The sequence below is a fragment of the Lucilia cuprina genome, chromosome 2, assembly GCF_022045245.1.
Source record: "Lucilia cuprina isolate Lc7/37 chromosome 2, ASM2204524v1, whole genome shotgun sequence".
Classification (NCBI taxonomy): Eukaryota; Metazoa; Arthropoda; class Insecta; order Diptera; family Calliphoridae; genus Lucilia; species Lucilia cuprina.
In genome coordinates, this window is record NC_060950.1 from 2,393,516 (window position 1) to 2,414,821 (window position 21,306).

Here is a 21,306-nt window from a genome sequence, read left to right on the forward strand (position 1 = left end):
TAAATACATATGTGTGTGTAAAAAATGCATAATAAACGATCATTGAACGCAATTGAAAGTAAAGATCATTGTTTGTACAAAAAAATGAAAAATGAGAACACATTCATAAAAATTACACAGTCTCTTAAAACCAAAAATGTAACAAAAAAATACAAAATTAACTAAAATAATGTGTGCAAAAATTAAATATAAAAAATCACCAATAAGTCATTTTCAGCACGAGACGTTAAATTATAGCAACAACAACCGCAGCTGACAAAGTTAAGAAAAATCCACTTGTTTGTCAATTAAAAGCAACAAAAACAATTGACATTAAAATGTAAAAAAACAACAACAAAAGCAACAACATTATGCATTAAATCATAACAGATTGTATGAAAATATCTCTGAGTAAAATCAATATCATGCTGAGATGACGATGATTATAATTGATAATTGAACACATAATACAAATACTAATACTCATACGTACGTACAACATTTATACATACACATGTAACAGATGATTTATACATATATTTGAAACAATTGAATGGATATTTATAGAATGTATTAAAAGTAAAGCACAATAACTAAACAAAAATAAAACAATAATAGAGAGAAAATCGTGCGATAATTAACGTACACACGTACGTAATTGCAGGGAGTAAAAAACATCAATATGTATAGAAAGAAAACAGAAACAAAAACTACAAAAGCAAAGTGCATGACTACACGCATATTTTACTTTTATCTCATTTTACATTAGGGTGGATCAAAATAAATGCATGTTGCCTTCCTTCCGTTATGTCATTCGGCAGATCTTTGGTGGAAAACTAAATTTTGTTGTCAAATCACTTTAGTTATCTTTGATCTTATTATAAAATTATATAAACTTTAAGTTAAAAATATGTACCAATTGTCTGGCTTTTTAAAAACAGCTCCACCCTAATATACGTAAAATATCTCTTTTCATCGTTGTAAACGATTTGGACTTCATTGATGCATTGCAAGGGATACAATCTTTGGTGTACTTAAGAAATTTCACATTTGGTACTAAATATAAAAAGTACATTTTGTTATTTTTTTATTTTTGGCAATTAGACTCTCTCAATTTTAATATTTTTTGAGAAAAAACTCACTGATTGCCAAATTTATCAGATAATACTTAGTAATAACTTTCCAAAGACCAGTAAGTGAATTTTTCAAACTTATGTTCGATATTTTAATTAAATTTTTTTAATTTTTGTGAGATTTCTATAGTAAACACAAACATCTTAGAATTTTCAATTAAAAATGTTTATATTTTTAATGATAACTAAATGATCATTAGATTCTATAGAAATGATCAGTTATTATAATTTCTAAATGCAATTTACAGATCATTTGGCTTTCTATATAAATCTCACTGATCTTTAAGTTTTCTGATCATAAAGTTAGCTCAAGAAACTGATCCTTAAGTTTTCTTTTAAGGACTATTAAGTTTTCTACACAAAATGCAATATCAATTTTTTTTAATGAAAAAACTCACTGATCATTAATGTTTTTATAGGAAACTCAATTAATAATTAAGTGTACTGTATAGAAAACTCATTGATCACGACTGATCAAAAATCACAGCTTTCTACAATAAAACTCAATAATCATTTTGCTTTCTAATAAAAATATAACGGTCAAAGGGATCTATGATCGTTAAGTTGTCTATAGATAGCTTACTTATTGATCATTATATTTTCTTTAAAAACACTATTAATCACTAACCACTAAATTTTTTTATAAAAAATTCACTTAAACATAGTTTACAAAAAGAAAGTATTGATTTGGAATAAGTTTTTTAATTATTAAATAAAACTGGTTTAAACATAAACAAACTGAATGCTTACTTATAAAGTACGTGCTCACATACTAAAAATTATAGTACTTTTTTTAAAAACAAAAAATCAGAATCATCTCTGATGTAACTCTTGCATTTTAATAGATAACTCTCTCTCTCTCTTGTTCTCATTTTGCGTCATTTAAAAAACGATAAATGTTGAAATTTATATTCATATAAATGTGTATGCATACAAAAAAGATCAATAATAAAGAAAAAATTAAATATTTAAATAGCCATTTACAAAGTTGCTGCTAAGTATTGGTATGATACATTTTTATTGCATTTTTATACTAAAAAATATTTGTTTTAATCACATTATATTTAGTTTAAGATATATTTAATTAAATTTTTTAAACGTATTATTTAAACCGGTTTAACGCACGACCAAATATTTAATTTCACACACTTTTTTCAGCTTAAATAAAAGTTCTTATAAGTTATACATCAATTTGAGCAAAATAAATTTAAAACACTATTATAGACAAATAAGTATAATATAATGTCTTATGTTTACAAATCTTTTTAGATAATTAAATCGTTTAAAGAGAAAAAAAGGCAAATAAAAAAATTACACACTTCTAAACAGCACAAAATATCAAATGAAACTGACTTGTATGCATTTGAGAATAAACCGATGATAATGAAAATATATGAGTAAAAAATAATAGTAAACTTTTAAATGTTCGTTCAATTGTTAGAAAACATCTTTCGATTAGTTTTTTTATAATTAAGCATTTTGTACATTTTGTTTATATCAAATCACAGCACTTTTTTTCTATCTATTAGGTATCTAATGTAGATCAACACAATAGCACGAAAAAAACGCTTAAATAAATGCAGTTATTATTAATACAAAAAAAGAGAGAAGCAAGCGAAGAGAATAAATAATCTGTGAGTTTTGGCACCACAATTGTTAGAAAGCTTTTTGAAAGCTTTAATTTTTGTTTACTTGATTTATTTTTGTAGTACTGAAGAAAACCCATATGGAATACAAAATACGAAAAAAATAATATTAAAATAAATTAACATATGAATGTGTTGTGTCAACGATTCTGACTGCTTCTTTTTTAATGCGATTTTTTTTATTTTGTTATCATTATTCACAACAAAACAACAACAAAAAGGAAAACAAGAACTTTTGAAAAAGGTTGAAACGAATATAACAACACGCTACTTGGATTGTTATTGGTATTAAAATTACAAAACATATTGATCGATAAGTTTTTTATTGAAATATTAAAGATCGTTTATATTTTTAATAGAAAACTTTTATTTAAAATCAATGAACTATTTTTTTAAGAAAATTTAACGATCGTAATTTTTTAAACAATCGTTAATTTAAGGAAAGTTTATACAAAACACACCTATAGTTAAATTTGGTATAGAAAACACACAGATCGTGTAAAATATATCGTCAAGTTTAATACAAAAAAATACACGGATTGTAAAGATCTTACTTATTTCTAGAAACTCTTTAAGTAGTCTAGAGAAAACTCAGTGATCATTAAGTTTTCTATAGAAAACACACTAATCAATATGTTGCCAATAGAAAACGCATTGATCGTTGAGTTTTTTAAAGGAAACACTCTATCGTTGAGTGTTCTATAGAAAACACATTGATCGTTAAGTTTTCTAAAGAAAACACACTGATCGCTAAGTATTCTATAGAAAACACATTGATCGTTATGTTTTCTATAGAAAACACATTGATCGTTATGTTTTCTATAGAAAACACATTGATCGTTGTTTTCTATAGAAAACACATTGATCGTTATGTTTTCTATAGAAAACACATTGATCAATATGTGTTTTTCTAGAAAACACAGTGATCAATAAGTTTTTTTTTTATATAAAACATACTGATCATCAAGTTTTCTACAGAAGACGTACTGATTGTAAATATTTCTTGCAACACATTGATCGTTAAATTTTTGCATATAGAGAACATTCTGATCTTTGAGTTTTCTGTAGAAAACATGCTGATCTTTATGTTTTATATTAAAAACTCACTGATCGTAATGACTAAACTAAAATTTTACTTTTTAAGGAATATTCCATACCGTTAAAGTATAGCTTTTATAAATTTAAGTTTAAATAATTCAAATCGAATAGCTAATTAAACCCATAACTAAATTGTACATACACACAAAACCACAAAAAAAACTAATCTGAATAAAAATAAAATTTTTTGCTAAAATGTTTACTTTTTATGTAAGTAATAAAAAATATGAGAGACTCTATGGCACCTCAGCACAATGTAGAGCAAAGTTCAAAACTATTTTGCATAGAATGAGAAAAACAAAAAAATAACAATGAAAACAACAACATATGGAATTTTTTATGAAAGCCAATAGCGATAGAATTAGGTTTTTTTAAATAAACATAAATAAAAACTATACATTATTGAAAATTTTTTAAGGAAAACATTTACAAAAATAAAGACAATTATGTTTGTTTATATTATTAAAATAATAACAAATCCTTACTTATGTTAAAAGCGGGGATTTATAATTAATCTCATTGTCTCTAATTACCCACGACAATACTACTATATCTCAGATGGTTGTAATAAACAATATTAAATGTAAACTAATAGATTATTGTACTGTACTGTGGAATTTATAACTTCCTAGTTTGTTTTGTTTTCTCATACTCGTTTTACAACTAATTCATTAGTTACATATTTTTGCTAGTTAAATGAGTAATTAAGCTAAAGAAAACAATCACAGCAAGTAATAAACAGTGGCAGAGAAAAGTCTACCTACAAACTTATTACATTTGAAAATAATTTCAAGAAAATTTAAAAAAAATTTTATGTAATCTATTCATAAGTAGAAATTTATAACCGATTATGGCCTATATAGGCTAGGTCATTGAAATAAAGAATTTGAAATTAAATTAAAATTAAAAAACTTAACGCCATATAATTTAAATAAATTTCTTTTTATAGAGTACCATTAATTCGTCTGTTATAGGTATTATTATAATCTTGCAATTGTTAGAATAAGAAAAGTTAAATTTTTATTTGAAATTTATGTATTTCTTTTATTATTTTTAAGCTATTATTGTTATTTTTTATTACCTACGGAAGCTTATAATTGTTTAGTAAAATGATTAAAGTTCATTATTGCAAAAGAATAAATTAAAACGAGTAAATGAATTCAACGCGAGTCGTATCTTTCAGATGCAGGAGTAGAATATATTTCTAGATTACAAATGTACTGGTATATGTACTTTTATTATAAGTAAACAAAACAGATTTGTAAAGTATTATTGGCACATGAAAGATGATAATTGTCTAGACAGGAAAACATTAAAGGAAATTAAGGCGTAGAAAATAGAGAACATAATATGTACTATAAAACTGTACTTATTTCTTAGAAATAAGTTTAAATTGAAGATCAGTGATCGTAAAGTTTTATATAGAAAAAAAATCATTGATTGTAAATTAAATTTTCTTAAGGATGTAAGAAGTACTCGGATAAAATGAAAACGCACACTAATATTTGATTTCATTGAAATTTATACAGTTCATATCCTATAGAAAATTCACTGATCATAAATTAAAGTTATTTAGATTTTTTTTAGAAACCTTACTGAACTCCCAATACTTTAAAGAAAATACATTGAACTTTTCTATAGAAAACGTAAAGTTTTACTGATCGTAAGGTTTTCTATCAAAAATTTACTGATCATAAGGAATCGTAAAATTTTCTATAAAAAAATACACTGAGTCTCACAGATCGTCAAGTTTTTCATTCAAAACTTCTTAAAAATTTCTATAATAAACTTAAATCTAATTTAAAACCAATTTTTGTGAACTGTCACATCTCTTGACTCTAGTGAACTAGAATCTGTTCTTATCCCCCAAAAATCGATCACATGATCTACTTGTTGGAAATATTCCAATAACTTAGTTTGTGTTAGCTATTTAATTGCAGTTATAATTGTTAAAATGTTTTTAAAATGTGCTAAAACAAACATTTATTAAAAATCTCATAAAAATATATAAATACAAATTACTGCATGGAGATTTTGTTTAAATTTATTTGCGCTTTATACATATGTTCTTTAATTTTAATCTTTTAAAATTTTTTATGTATATTTAAATGTTTGTTTATTAATCATTTAATTTTTTATGCCCAATAAATGCCAAAGTAATTAATGTAAACAAACTTTGTAAATTTGTAGCAACGATTTTATTAAATAAACCGCTTTTTAACTGGTTAAAAAAATTAACTACAACTGTTAAAAAATCGCAAACATTTAATAAAAAATATTAATATATTATTATTTAATATGAAAAACTTATAACATATTTTATTTATTAAATTAATTGTTTAGAAGATATGTATGCATATAAAATATATGTATATAGTAAATGTGGTTTCTAATTTATCGCACGATTTTGTATTTTGTTTATCAAATTGCTTTTATTATTTGAATTTATTTTGTTTGCATTTAAAAATAAATTCAAAACAAATAAAGAAAATAAAAAAACAGTTTGCTATACTCTACGATACATGTTTAACTAGTTTATAAACATTTTTAACCAGCAACATGTTGACTAATTACTATAATTGTGACATTACTTTCGTGATGTTTAAAGCATATTTTTAGGATCATAGAAAAATTATACGAGATATAAAATAAAATTATCTTAATTTTATGACATTTTTATACCCTACACCACTATAGTGGGGAGGGTATTATACGTTTGTGCTGATGTTTGTAACATACAAAAATATTGGTCCAATACCCACCTTAAAGTATACCGATCGATTCAGAATCATTTTTTGAGTCGATTAAGACATGTCCGTCCGTCCGTCTGTCCGGCTGGCTGGCTGTCCATGTAAACCTTGTGCGCAAGGTACAGGCCGCAATTTTCAAGATAATTTGATGAAATTTGGACCAAGCATGTTTTTTGGCACAAGGACGAAGCCTATTGAAAATGGTTCAAATCGGTCCATTATTTCACCTAGCCCCCATACAACCGTACCTCCCGATTTGAACTTTTTATGCTATAATTACGTCAAATATTCTGCTATCTCTCTAAAAATTGGCACAAATAAGTTTTGTATAAGTATAAATGATGCTGCAGATTTTCGTAAGGATCGGCCTATATTTGACCCTAGCCCCCATACAAACCCCCCTTCAAAAAATGACTTAAACGTCTAAAATTGACTTGTAACCATTTGTATCGCAATGAAACTCAACAAAACTAACTGTTATTTAGAAATATATCCTTTTCCCAAATTTACCGAGGATCGGCCCATATTTGACCTATATAAAGCCTTATTTAGAAATTTTAGTTTTTTATCAATAAATGGCTTAAATATTTTGGCATTATGGTAATATTCAACATAAAAGTTTCTTTACAAAAAATAAAAATTTTATAAAAAGTAAAAATTTTAAAAATATACTCATGGTGTAGGGTATTATATGGTCGGCCATGCCCGACTATACTTTCCTACTTGTTAAATGTAAAATTTTTAATTCTGAATTCTCAACACATTAAATTTATTTAAAACTTAAAAGTAAGGACTTGGATTGTAACCACTTACCTTTTAACATACTTTTCAATGACTACTACATATCGTTCTGATAACATAGATAACTATAATGTCTTATAAATAATTTCTTATACAAATACATTCCAATTCATTAGTCAACTTCTGAGCGAAGATATAGTAGTAGTTGTATATACGCTTTAGAATGACTGATTTTTTTAATTACTTATAAGCGATTGTGGTAAGTACTTGTCTCTCTAATGACATCACCATGTTAAAATAATGACATAAACTGCTATTGTGTAATTCATTTAAGCATTTTAACCCCTTATCTGTACTTGTCTAAAATGATATCATCATGTTAGAATAATGACATTATTGTGCTATTGTGTAATTCATTTCAGCGTTTTAACCCCTTACCTGGTAATGAAAGTTTTTGCTGGAATTCCTACACCCGCCTTAATCAATTTCTGAGTCTATTAACCATTTTATCACATCATATTAGTCTTTATGAACTGTCTTAAACTTAGGAAATCTACATAAATAATGTATAGGTTAGCAAAAAATAGGTAACTGATCTAACGAAATGGATATAACGTATTAACGTTTCGTGACGCTATGTGACAGAAGTAGACTTTTCAGTGGACATGCATATTTTTTATAGAAAATCCAATTCCTAATCCCTCCGCACTAAAATTTCTATTCACTAAAACACCAAGTCTGGTAACACTGGCCACCAATAAAATTATCTTTATTTTCATTTTTATTAAATAAAAATGCAGAAACTATAACACAAATCTTTATCAGTAACGTTTTTTAATTTATTTGTTTGTTAGAAAAAAATAACAACAACATATTCTATCTAAAAAAATATCAGTATCTATAAATATAAACATAAATAAATTTGTATGTTTTGTTGTTAAAAAAAAAACAATGTAAACACTTCAAAAAGAACAACTTAGAAACACAAAAAAATTGCAATTAACAAGTTACTAACTACTCATAGATACTGAAGTGGTTTTTGACCTTTACGACAGCTGTTAGAAGCAGCAGCGCTAAGAACGATATACATGACGTATTAGAGGTTAACACTCCATATGATTTGAATAAGGAAAAGTGTCAATCATTATTGATAAGAAGGGTATCCGGTTTGAAATTTTGGTTCGTGCTATAAACAGTTCATCTTACTTTTTGACTTTTTTTGTTTTCATTTGGTATGTATCTGTTCAATTAAAATAAATGAATGCAGACGATAAGTGTTTCCGAAAATAATAAGCCCTCTTGAAGTAAAATTAAAAAAAAATCGATTTTTGAATAAATTTAATTTTATTCAAAATTTTCCTAGTGTTTTTTTTTTTCAAATATCATACATACTAAGAAAAAATCCCGTGTGACTTGTCATTTAAACATGACAAACAAACAAATATTTAAACAAAAAAACCAAATTATTCAACTGCAAAAACTAACTCGTGCCATATGACAGGGTAAAAATAGAGGCGTAAACTTGTTGGAAAAATAATAAAAAAAATTAAAATACAATGTATATATTTATAGAGATAAAATGTGGTTGGATGAATAAAATTAAACTCAACTAAATCATAGAATATTTAACCTAGGGAATTAAATAAAAAAAGAATTAAATAAAAAAAGAACGGAGGACTTTTAATTCGAGCAGAATGTTTCAGAATTTTTCTAATTTATAAAACAATTATTCTTCTTTTTGTCTCTTGCAAAACCAAACAATGTATCAGGCATGGAAAATTGTTATTTTGAAATGTTACTAACTTTTATCAAACAGTTCATTTATAAAAAGTAATCAATAGATTAGTCTTTAATCTATCATCTGATCAATAATCTAATAATTAAAAGTCTGATAAGTCTATGGAAAAGTCCATTGACTTAACTTGTCCATTAACTAGTCTATAAACGAGTCTATTAATTAGTATATTATATAGTCTATTTATTAGTACAGAATTTCTCAGTGAATTTGCTCAATATATCGTCTAAACCGATAAAGCAAAGTTTTCTCAATTTTCTTTTGTTAAAAAGTTATAAAATGAATTCATCAAATAATATGAATTATTTAATTCAAAAGCTTTAAGATGAATAAAATTAGTGACTTTATACTAAAACAAACTATGTGTCAGTGTCAATCAAATGTCAAAAAAGTACACAAAATATCACTAAGATCGTGATCTATGCAAATATGTCATCATAAAAGTTCATTACCACAAGTTAAACTTTGTTATTTTTAGTTTTTCTTTATTTTTAAAATATTTTTTATAATTTTTTTTTCAACAACAATAAATCAAAAAACTTAACATCTGTTCAACATTATTATTTTTATTTATGCATTAAAAATTCCATTTAAATTTAAAAAGCAACAAAAATTACATTAAAAATCTACATTGCTTTTATTACGTCTTCGAATCAAATTGAATTAGAATAAATTTAAAACAACAAGTAATATTCAATTGAATTGAACATTAATTTCAGCATTTGGCCATAAGAAAACCCTTTCAAGTCAAGTAGTAAAATTAAAAACTATAAAAATAAACATTTCTGCTAACACAAACTATTAGAAATTTGTTTTTTTTGGCAACGGGAATATAAAATATTTGATTTTAAAGAAAAAATAAATTGAAAATGATTGATATAAAATTTTGGATAAATTTCAAATATTTAATAAATTTTTAATATAAAAAAAATAATAAAAAAAAATCAACAAGAATTCCAAATTTATGCCAAAAAATAATATTTAAACCAAAACAAAATATTATTTTTAAAATCTTAAAAATTAATAAATATTTTTTTCAAAAAGAACATAAAAAATAAACCACTTAAGCAAAAAATATAACAATTATTTATTCATTTTTCTTTTGCGTGTTTAATTTTCTTATATTAAATATTTGATTTGCTTACGCAAATTGTTCAGATTTTTATATTTATAATAGAAACAATTAAATTTTTTAGTATTTACTTAGTTTTAACTTAAAAAATGGTTTGTTGTTAAAAATTTTTCAAAAATATCTAAGAGATTTTGTTAATTTGAAAACATTGACCTTGAGAGGGTAATAGCAAAAGATTTGTATTTGAACCGCATTATTTCGGGCGGACTAGCAGGCGTTGTTGTTCATTTGGCGGCGTCTTCTTTTGAGTTTAATTATCAATTATAATTGCTTGGTTATTATTTTCTTCTGTTCTTACATATTGCTCATTTTAAAACAATTTAATGCCATAATTTAGGCCAAAATTTGTGTGTTTCAGTTGTTCATTTTTGGTCAATTTTCTACACTTATCTTATATTTTTGGCCAAATGCCAACAAAAATATTATGTTACTTTTCTTTTTAAATAACGAAGAATATAATTTATTTCAATCTTAAATATAATATTTTATAATTTCCATTGCAATAAAAAATAATTATTATAAACAATTATGTTAGGAAATAAACAATTTTTTTATTTGTTTTTGTAAAGGTACGAGAATTTGTTGTTTTAAAAATGTTAAATTTGTTTAATTTTAAGTGTTGTTTATATTTATTCATAAGTAAAAAATAACCTTACCAATGAAAACTGTTGAAAGATATGTAAACGTGCTGAAGATTCAGATATTCACAGGTTTCTACAAAGGCCAACATATTTTTATTTTGTAGCCCATCTTTGAGATTTTAAATATTCTAAATTAAAATTTTTTTATTGAATAGGTTAGATTCAGAAAATCGAATTCTATTCGACTTTATATCATCTCTCTAATGAATATAAATACAGATAACTACTAATTCAAAACTTTTCAAAATTTAACAAAGTTAAGTGTTGGCTATAAATAATGTAGTTGATGTAGTTATTTAATGCATTACCTTAACATCACTTTGTTGAATAGCATTTGTAGTTAATTGCCTAGGGCGTATTAACTTATGTGGAAGTGATGTTTAATTGTTTTCGAAGAAGCGAAAATAATTTTGTTATGTCAATGTTGTAGATAGATTTTTTTGGTCTTTTGCATTAACAATGTGTATTCCCCTTATTAATGTTAATATTATTTAAGACATTTATAATATATAAAACAATTGTAATTGGCAAAACTTTAATTACAAATACAAGTAATTGGAAAAACTTAAATTACAATTACAAATAATCGTTATTGGTTATTCCTCAATTACACATTACAAGTAATTGTAATTGACCATGTTGTGAATTACATTTAGTAATCATTACCCCCGAAGCCGAACTTTTATGGAGAATTTTTATTTTCCTCTGTTTTTATATTCAAAATCTTAAACTTATGCAGATAATTAATTTAGAAATAAAAAAATTTCTTTCCCACATTAACAGATTCTTTCCTAAGGTTATCTAATATATCTATATATGTACATACATTTAAAAGTTGTGTCACTCTAGTGTCCATTTTACTCACTTTCAGTTTTCACAGCACACACGTGAATATTGTCATTAAAATTTGTTAATTTTTACAGAAATAAAAAAGACATTAAAATTTTAAACGAAAGTGTCGAAAATGAAAATTTATGTACACGAAAAAAACAATGTTTACTTTTGCTGTAAAAGTAACCCAGCAAAAAGTTTTTGCAACAAATTATTTGCTCTAAATTGAATTTAAAGAAATAATGACTTAAAAGTAAAATGTATAATTTATGAGAATATAAAAGCTTTTGACTAAAGAACAAATAGTTCAAGTAAAAAGATATTCATCTTTAAAAAGACCACGCCCTCTTTCTTAATAACGCCCTTAAACATAATATATGTCTGAGTAAAACAAGTTTTATAATTATTAATAAATATTTAAAATCCTTATGACTTCTTGGGACATGAACTGTTTGCTGGGTATTTAAAAATGTACTTAAAAACAATACTCATAAAATATGTAGTTTATTGCTCGTTATTTCTTTGAAAAAACACAACAATCTGCAGAATTTACGATTTAAGCTCACAATGGGTGGTGGTACGTCGAAATATCTGATGAATCATGTAAAATACAACGTTTTATTAATATGTGTGAAAAATTTTTACTTTCGCACAATAAAAATATGTTGTCCAAATTGTTTGCTTTCCTTTTTTTTCTACACTTACTGTTGTCATTTGGTTGGAACAGTTTTGTTTTTGTCATTTGTTAAAAAAAAAAAACAAATTCTGAAAAAAGTGACCTTGTTTAAATGCAATTTACAAAAATGTTGATAGCGCCATAATTAAATTTTCGCACAAATGCTTTCATCATATATTTTTTGTTTAAATTTACGTACATTTTTATTAGTTTGGGACAAGGGTTCAGGTTCCCAAGTAGTAGGTCGTGGTAACGGCTCTACAAATGCGCCGAATGGTATTCTTTAATGTGAATATATAGAAAGTTGATTAAAATAAAACAATTTCATTAACTTTTCTTCTCGTACTTTTTGTAAAGTATCAGTAAAATGAAAAGCTAGGGAACCACTGGTTTTTAAGGGTTAGTGTTCCGTCAAATGTTCAGTGAAGGTTGACATGTTTAATGATGATTCTTCTTTTATTTTTAACAAAATTTATATTTGCAAATTTATGCATTCGGAGTAAATAAATTCACAGAATATTTTAGGCAAAAAACAATTAAACAAACAACATAAAACCTTTAATTGAAACAGAAAAACAAATTGAATTTGAACTTCATTTAATGCAAGGTTTTGGAGCAAAGTTTTTTTATTTATTAACATTTTGAAAGCAAACATTTGAAGGCCCCAGGGTTATAGAATGACCTTTCAGTCTAGGTCGTGTAGTTTATAAAATGACAAAATCTCAGATTTCAAAATTTCAGTTTTCTTTTAAAAATAACATAAAAATATTTAGAATTATAACTTAGATAAATAAATTAATTGTTACAAAATTTCAAGACTTACCTGTTGACTTTGGTAAATTATAGAAATCCAGCACCTTAATTTCCGAAGTTTCAACATGTGGAGCAAATCCCTCATACAAGTCGCTCTCCTCCTCAATACCGCTTAATTTATCAGCCTGAGCTGAAGCCGTATCACGATTATAAGGCATTATATATAAATATAAATATTTCTCTTTATAAACCGAATGAATATTACGCACACTTTAAATTCCACGTTAAACACACGATTACAAAGATTTGAAAACGCGTTATATTTTTTGAAATATATTTTAAATTTAACACTAAAAATATTATGTTTAGTACTCGTTGTTTAATTTACTAAATTTTTGTAATATTTTGTATGACTAGAAGAAAAAATTTATAATTTTTTTTATAATTTAATTGTACGTAACAATTTTTTTTTAATAATTTTGCGTAATTTTTGTTTTAAAATTTTATTTAACTTTTGTTGGAGATAAAAATACTCCAATACGATGATGCTTGACTGAATTCATTTCCTTTTTAAAACCACAAACTTATTGAAATTTAAACTCATGGTAGTCCACAATAAATTCAAATAAATTTCAAAATTTCTTTTCACCACCAGCTGCTGATTCTTCAAAAAACAAAATCACGAGTTGTGTTGAAAAATGTATCTGTAATTAAAAGAATTGGAAAAAAAATTAACAAAATTTGATTATAATCATAAACAGATATTAATTGATTTTCGTTGATTTGTGTATTTTTCTTTTTTTCATTATTGTTCAATATTATTTTTATGGCAAAAATAGCAAATTAAAAAAATAGAAAATAATTTATCTGAAACAACAAACTTTTTATTGTGTTTTTTTTTTTCAATCTTTTGATGAAAATCAGAGAGATTGTAGAATATAAAAGTGTTGAAAATTTTAAATAAACATGAATTATGTATATTGGCACTTGAGCGAATTGAAAAACAAAAATTATATCGAGCAAAAAAAAATGTAAAAGAAAAATAAACTCATTTCAGTTTAGAGGCCAAAAAAAAAAAACAAAATCATTCATTTAAATTTTAATTTAAGAAAATAAATAAATGATAAATAAGTACTTAATTCAAAATTGATTGATAAAAACACATCGTATTGGAAATGATTTTTGTTATGGATTTATTTTTAATTTTTAATGATTTAGGAAAAATTGATTACAGATTTAATGAATTTTTCACATTTTTTGGATTTTCCTCTAATGCGAAACTAAGCCCAATATAAACAGTGTTGGCCATATATTTAGGGACAAAATGTTTTGTTATAATAAATTTTCTATTTTTTTTAATACAAAATATTATCTATATTTCTTTTATGAGAGAAAATTTCCCTATTTATGAATAGCAAACTATAGGCTTGTAAATATGCAAGACTAATTTTCACAAGATTTAAAGAAAATCTTTCCTATAAATTGTTGAACTACATTTTATATTATATCGTTTAAATAAATAGTAGCATATTTACAACCCTTGTAAATGTACTACCAATAACGATATTCTCAAAACATAAAACTACATAATTTATATAAAAAAAATTACAAATTATAATCGAAAGCAGTCTTAATGGAATACCCTTTTTAGTAATGCTTGGTTAACCATATGATACAACCAGTAGATATAAAATTATACAATAAAATATTAACAATTAAATTATATTTAAAACTAATAAATGATTACAACGACTTAAGCATTTTAACTAAAAATATATTTTGTTAATTTAATTTACACGTGTAATAATTTACGTAATTTTTACCGCAAATCAAAAACATTTAAAGTATTTTTATTTCATTTTTTAATCAATGCAACTTAAAATAAAATAATTTTCTTAAAAATGCCATAAACTTATAGAAATTATCTATAAGAAATAAAGAAAATAATTTAAGGAGAAATATTTACAAAATAATTAAAACAAAATATTTCAATGTAAAAATAAACACAATTCTGTTTTAAAAATCAAGGCAAATCAATTTGTTGGAAAATATTTGTAATAAATATTAAAAAAAAATATTAAAAAGTATAAACTATAAAAATAAAACTTGAAATATTTCTCAGATTTCATTCTTTTCAATTTCTTTATTTAATATTTTTTGTTTTCTTTAATTTATTTTCTTGTTAATTGTTTTTAACCATTTATAATTTAATTAATTTGTTATAATTCAATTATATTTATTGTTCAGTTATGTGTGCGCCATAACTAGCAAAGTAGTAAAATCTATTAGAAAAAAAATAGTTTTTTTTTCTTCATCATGGGATAATTTAACACAACTTGACAAGTTCATTTAAAAACAAATATGATAAATATTAATTGATTTATGATTTAAATAAAAAAAAATAAAATAAATATATCATACAATTCTAGTTAAAGGGAATATTATTTATGTCATGTCATAACATGGGGAGCTTTAAATAAATTAAAATTTATGATGTAGTTTAGAATGTTGAGACCATAAGGTACTTTTTTTAAAGATAGTATTAACAAATTAAATTCAACACGTCAAAATATTCAACTTTTTTCAAAGGTGTGTTTCATTAAAAAAATATATATTTGTAATTACTTGCTTAAGTACACGCACTACACACTAACTATCAAAGATAAAAAAGTGTGATTCATTTATGAAGGTGAGTAATACTCAAAAAAAAAAGAAATTACTTAATTTAAAGAATTTGAAAAAAACCCACTTGTCAAAATATTTTCTTTGAAACTTAGCAGATGTTAATTTAACATTTATGAATATGAATATTGGCTTATACATACTATTTGTTGTTATTTATTTAAATGAAAAATTCAATTATGGGTGTTTTTTTTTCTTTCCTAACTAGAATTGACCCTGTTTACTTGTAAATAATTAAATATGTAATTAAACCAATTAAATATTTATTCAAGAAAAATAAACTCATTGCAGTTGCAAATAGTTTAGAAAAACCATTAGAGCGAAAAAAGTTAATCATATTTGATTGACATAAATATAAGTGTGAGGAGAAAAAGTTTTTAATAAAATTGTAATTTTTAGTGAAAATTTAAATTTTTAATGAAAATTTTTAAATTTAGTGAAATTTGTTATAGTTTTATACCAATCGTGGAAACACAAAAATTATAAATAATACAACTTTTAATTTTTTTTTTCTTTTTGTCATACAGATGATTTTTTTAATAACTAGCTATATTTTATAATATAGCTAAAAAAAATGATAAATATTTATTAAACGTTACATACTACAACAGAAATAGATGAGAAGATAGTGAAAAAATTAACACAATTCTAGACAATCTACATCTGCATTAGAGTGATGGCTGAAAATATAATCAAGATTCTAAATTAGATTTCTAATGTGATTTACAAACCATTACTTATCTTTACATTCGCTATTTTCGAACATTTCCAATAATAATGCCACCCTAATACTCCAAAATATATGTATGTATGTTAAATTTACAATAATGCTTCTATTGTTTAGCTTTTGTTCTATGTTGTAATATTTTTATTTATTTATCATTTATGCCATCGAAAAAAGAAAAAAAAAATATAGTGACCTGTTTTATGTAAATAAATTATGTATACTGAACTGTTGTCATTTTGTTAATTTAACAATAACAACATAATTTGAAATTCTCAACATAAATTAATACAATAAAAAGCAGTCACTGGGCTGTGAAATAGAGTGTTTAAATAGAATTAAATGCAAAAAAAGTTGTTGAAACAAAAAACTACAGAGATTTATTTTATATTTTAGAATTTATATTTCAATCAAATATCGGCCGAAAGTTATATAATAACAGTCTTCTGGGTAAGCGGTCAAGAGATTAAGAGAGCTAATAGAAAAACTCTTTGCCGATATCAGATGTAAATAGATGGTACGTAAAAAACTTAATATGACAATTGTTCTAGGTGTGTTATTTAAACAATTTGCAACATTTTTTATACTTAGTATATAAGTTTCAAACACGGTGGCTTGTAAAATCCAATTAAGTCTGTTAAATGTCATTAAAGAGTCATTTAAAATTAACTGTAGACACTTGAGAGACAGCAGCAATGAAAAAAAACTACAAAATTAAAATATTTGAAATACATAATATGAAAATTGACACCTATTTGTAGCATAAACATGCGTGAACATGCACATTAGGTATGTTCTTAAAAAAATTTTAAATATCTTAAAAGTATAAAAAATGTTTTAAAATATTTGCAGCAAAATTATTAGCTATTTTAATAAATCTATTATTTGAAAGCAGGTCTATTATACTCGTTTGCTAATTAAACGTGGCGGTTAGTGTAAATTTTTTATGTAATAAACCAGAGGCACAACTTTAGCCGCAAACTAAAAAAAAACCACCGGCCGCTAAAAAACTTGTAACAAAAATACAAAAAAGTTAAATTCTTCAATGAGAAAAAACATAAATTGTTTAGTGAAATATTTATTTACATATGAAATGAATCAAATGTTAATTCAAGTATTCAATAACAATTTAATTAAGTTAATAACAATAATTTACAAGATTTATATACTAAACGAATCACACTACAAGGGTATTAACCCAGCAAACTCATAGATTTGAATATATATTTGATAATGATTTGATTTAAAGAGAAATAACGTTTTTGAAACGTTTGACATTGTTTCAATAAATACAAGGATTTATCTCTAATAGAGATGAATTTGAAAGCAATAACTCAAGCATTATAATTTGCGAAAAATTACTTTGCCCAATAAAACACCCACAAAAATAAAGGAGTTAAAAACTAAAATTTATCATGTTCGCATACAAATAGGAAATTACGTAAGCACTTACTACGATCGCATGCAATTAAGGAGTAAAGCAATAAGTAAAGCAATAAGTAAAGCAATAACTAATAAGTAATTACTCACACAATATATTGTTTGTAAGTCATCACTAGACTCCTTCTAAGTAATGCAGACGGTATGTAATAGTTATTGAAAAGTAAGTTGCTGGGACAGACTTCTTGAAAAATAATACAATTACAACTGCTCAAGAGTCTAATAATTTTTATAACTTTTACCCTGTGTTGTTTATTGGGTTTTCCGTTAAGAATATAAATTTGTTAAAGGCACCAGCAGAGACTGGTTTCAAAATTATTTAAACAATGTTAATTTTATATTTTAGTTATTTCAACTAATTTGCTGTAATTAGTTGTTTAAATTTTAAATTAAAATTTGCAATAAATACTTGTTGCAGTAAAAACTAGAGTTTTTAATAAAAGTTTACCGTAAATACGAATCTCAAGACGTAGCTCTATGCTAATATTTAGTCAATGGATGGTATTAAATGCATTTCTTTCTTTGGTCTTAAAACTTATCTATCACATTAGAATTTCAGAATATTATGTTAAAAAATGTAAAAAGTCATTACTAGACTCGTTCTAAGTAATGCAGACGGTATGTAATAGTTATTGAAAAGTATGTTTTTGTGTAGTACAAGTTTTTGATTGGCTCGTCCCTTCTGCTTTATCTATAAAATATATTGCCTATCACTGTAGTTAGAGCCTCTAAAAACTTATTTAAATCTAAAATTATATAATTTGTATTCCAATTTAAGTGTTTGTCGGCAAATTCTTATTTGGCTGTGAAATGTCAAAACAGTTTTATAAACCTAAGTTGTCGTACAACATAATTTAAGTCACAATTTTATTATTTTAAAACAAATTTCAGTTTTTGCAATAAAAAGACAGTAAAATGTTTTCTCTAATTTACTTATTTGTCAGTTCTAACACAATTTGCAATTGTTTTCAATTTTAAAGTGATTTGGTTCCTTCTCCTTTAAAGTCCGAATAATATTTTTCTATATATGTATAAAAATAAAACATCGCAACAGGAGACATAATGTGAACTCTTTTATTTTTTGTAAAAATTTCAATAATAATATTTTGTAAATATTTAAATAATATTTTTATAAACACAAAAGACAATCTGTACAATTAAAACCACAAAGTTCAATGACTCGCAATCATCATAATAATAACAATAATAAATCGATACTGCGACAACAGATCCAAATTTTCACGAGACTACACAACCCTGCTTTGTTATATTTTTCTTTTGTATTTTTATTTAACAACTACCTTTAGCAATAATCCATCAACAGGTGTTAATTGTTAAAAACTTTTTATTTTTAAATATTAATGACACTTTGTAACAATTTCACATTTCCCTTTTGTTCAGTCATTTCAATCATAATCACAACAACTTTGTTGATAATCTTTGTTCAACAACAATAGTTTGTAGTTTTAAATATTTAATAAGTTTTATTTCAAAAAAAAAACACCCACCGCAATTTGTAACATTTCATTCACATGTGTCAAAAGTTGACACAAACTGATTATTTTGCAAAAGAAGCAAAAAAAAACAAATAATTGAAATTAAATGAAAATATTGTACGTACATATGTTGACAGTTTAAATTAATTTATTATCAATTATTAAAAATTAAAAATAAAATATGTTTTTTTTTTTCAAGAAAATATAGGTTACAAATTGTTGTTGATTGGTAATATTTAAAAAAAATATGTATATATTTTAGTGATAACTAACAGAACCCAGTCCACATTATTGATTATAAATTACCACTAAGGTTCTGTAGCATGATACAACCTTGTCTGTAGCATATTTGCAAGAGTAACGAAAATAATATAGTTTTAAATTTAACACAGAAATAACATCTAAAATTGAGTCATCAAAAGTTTTTGCAGACATTCAAAATGTCTTTGCAACAGTTTTCAGTGTTATTAATTTGCAACACTTTAGCTTAGCTAAATGTTAGCTACGTTTGCAAGTCTAGCAAACATAGTTCTGCAGCATATTTGCAAGAGTTACAAAGCACAAAAATAACATCTTAAATTTAGTCATCGAAAGTTCTTGCAGCCATTCAAAATGTCTTTGCAACAGTTTTCAGTATTGTAAATTTGCAACACTTTATTTTAGCAAAATGTTAGCTACGTTTGTAAGCCTAGCAAACATAGTTTTTTCAATTTCTATTATTTTTCTATATCAAAACCTGAGTTAGTAAATTTTTAATCAACTTTAAGACACAAACATTTTTTCACAATTCCCCATTGTTTATAATTTAAACAAGTAATTAAACAGTTTTTTTCATATTATTTTGTATTTGAAAAAAAATTAACTTCATGCACACATGCAAGTTTACTGAAGCATTCATGTTTAAACACAAAAATTGCAAATTTTACTCTTATGTAATTGTATTGCTGATGTAGTACACGATTTTTTCCTGCTTATGTTCCTTTGTTAATGATTAACTGGGCTTTGTTCAAAATTGTTTGCTGTTATTTTTACACAAACTAAAAAAACTTTATTTCTTGGAATTTTTAAGGTTGTTTCTGTTGTTTTTTTTTGCTTTTCATTTTGCGGTTTTCTTCCTAGATTTCGAAAATATTTATAAGTATAGTTTTTCCTTGTTTTACTGAAATGTTTACACTAGCTTCGATCTTTATTTAATAGCACTACTGATATAAAATCAATAAATTTCAAAATAATGCATTTGGTTGTTGTTGTTGTAACAGCTAAATCTATACAATAATCTAATTTGGGGGTTCTACATCAATGTCCAGGCCTAAAAATTGGGCTACTTCAACTAGTTGCGTTCATAAATTCATTGGACAGAGTGAAGTAGGGTTGGCTGAGCAGTTGAATATGTGATGGGTATCATGAGGACCCAGAACACATGCAGGACATTCGTTGGGGACGGCACGGTCTATACGTGACCTGTAGGCATTAAGACTGTTGCTCCATCCCGATTTTAGTTGTGGCAGAACTACTCTTGTTTTCTGCGGCAGGTTTTCTTCCGTTTCTGCTATGGGCGGTGGGCGACCTCCAAGTACGACATTCATGCTTTATCCTGTAACCGCGGAATTTATTGCGTCTCTATGAATGTCGTTCAAAGCTGCCGAATACGAGGACTGATACAGGAGATGCCGCATATATATGAGCATTTGGTAATGTATGGTGCTTACCATCTTTATAATATTATAAATTCATGACTTAATTTTTCTAAATATAAGAAATTTTAAAATTATATATTCTTCAAAAAAAA

General features: G+C 24.9%; 1 protein-coding gene across 4 annotated transcripts in view; it reads right to left on the bottom strand.

Annotated features, from left to right (window-relative positions):
* Positions 1–21,306, bottom strand: part of LOC111690323 (GTPase-activating protein skywalker) — a 70,267-nt gene that overhangs the window by 26,257 nt on the left and 22,704 nt on the right. For all 4 annotated transcript variants that reach the window (XM_046945242.1, XM_023452792.2, XM_046945238.1 and 1 more), the window contains exon 3: positions 13,246–13,879. In XM_046945242.1, the coding sequence (XP_046801198.1) occupies positions 13,246–13,393 (148 nt within the window). In that variant the 5' untranslated portion in view covers positions 13,394–13,879. The remainder of the gene's footprint in view (positions 1–13,245; positions 13,880–21,306) is intronic.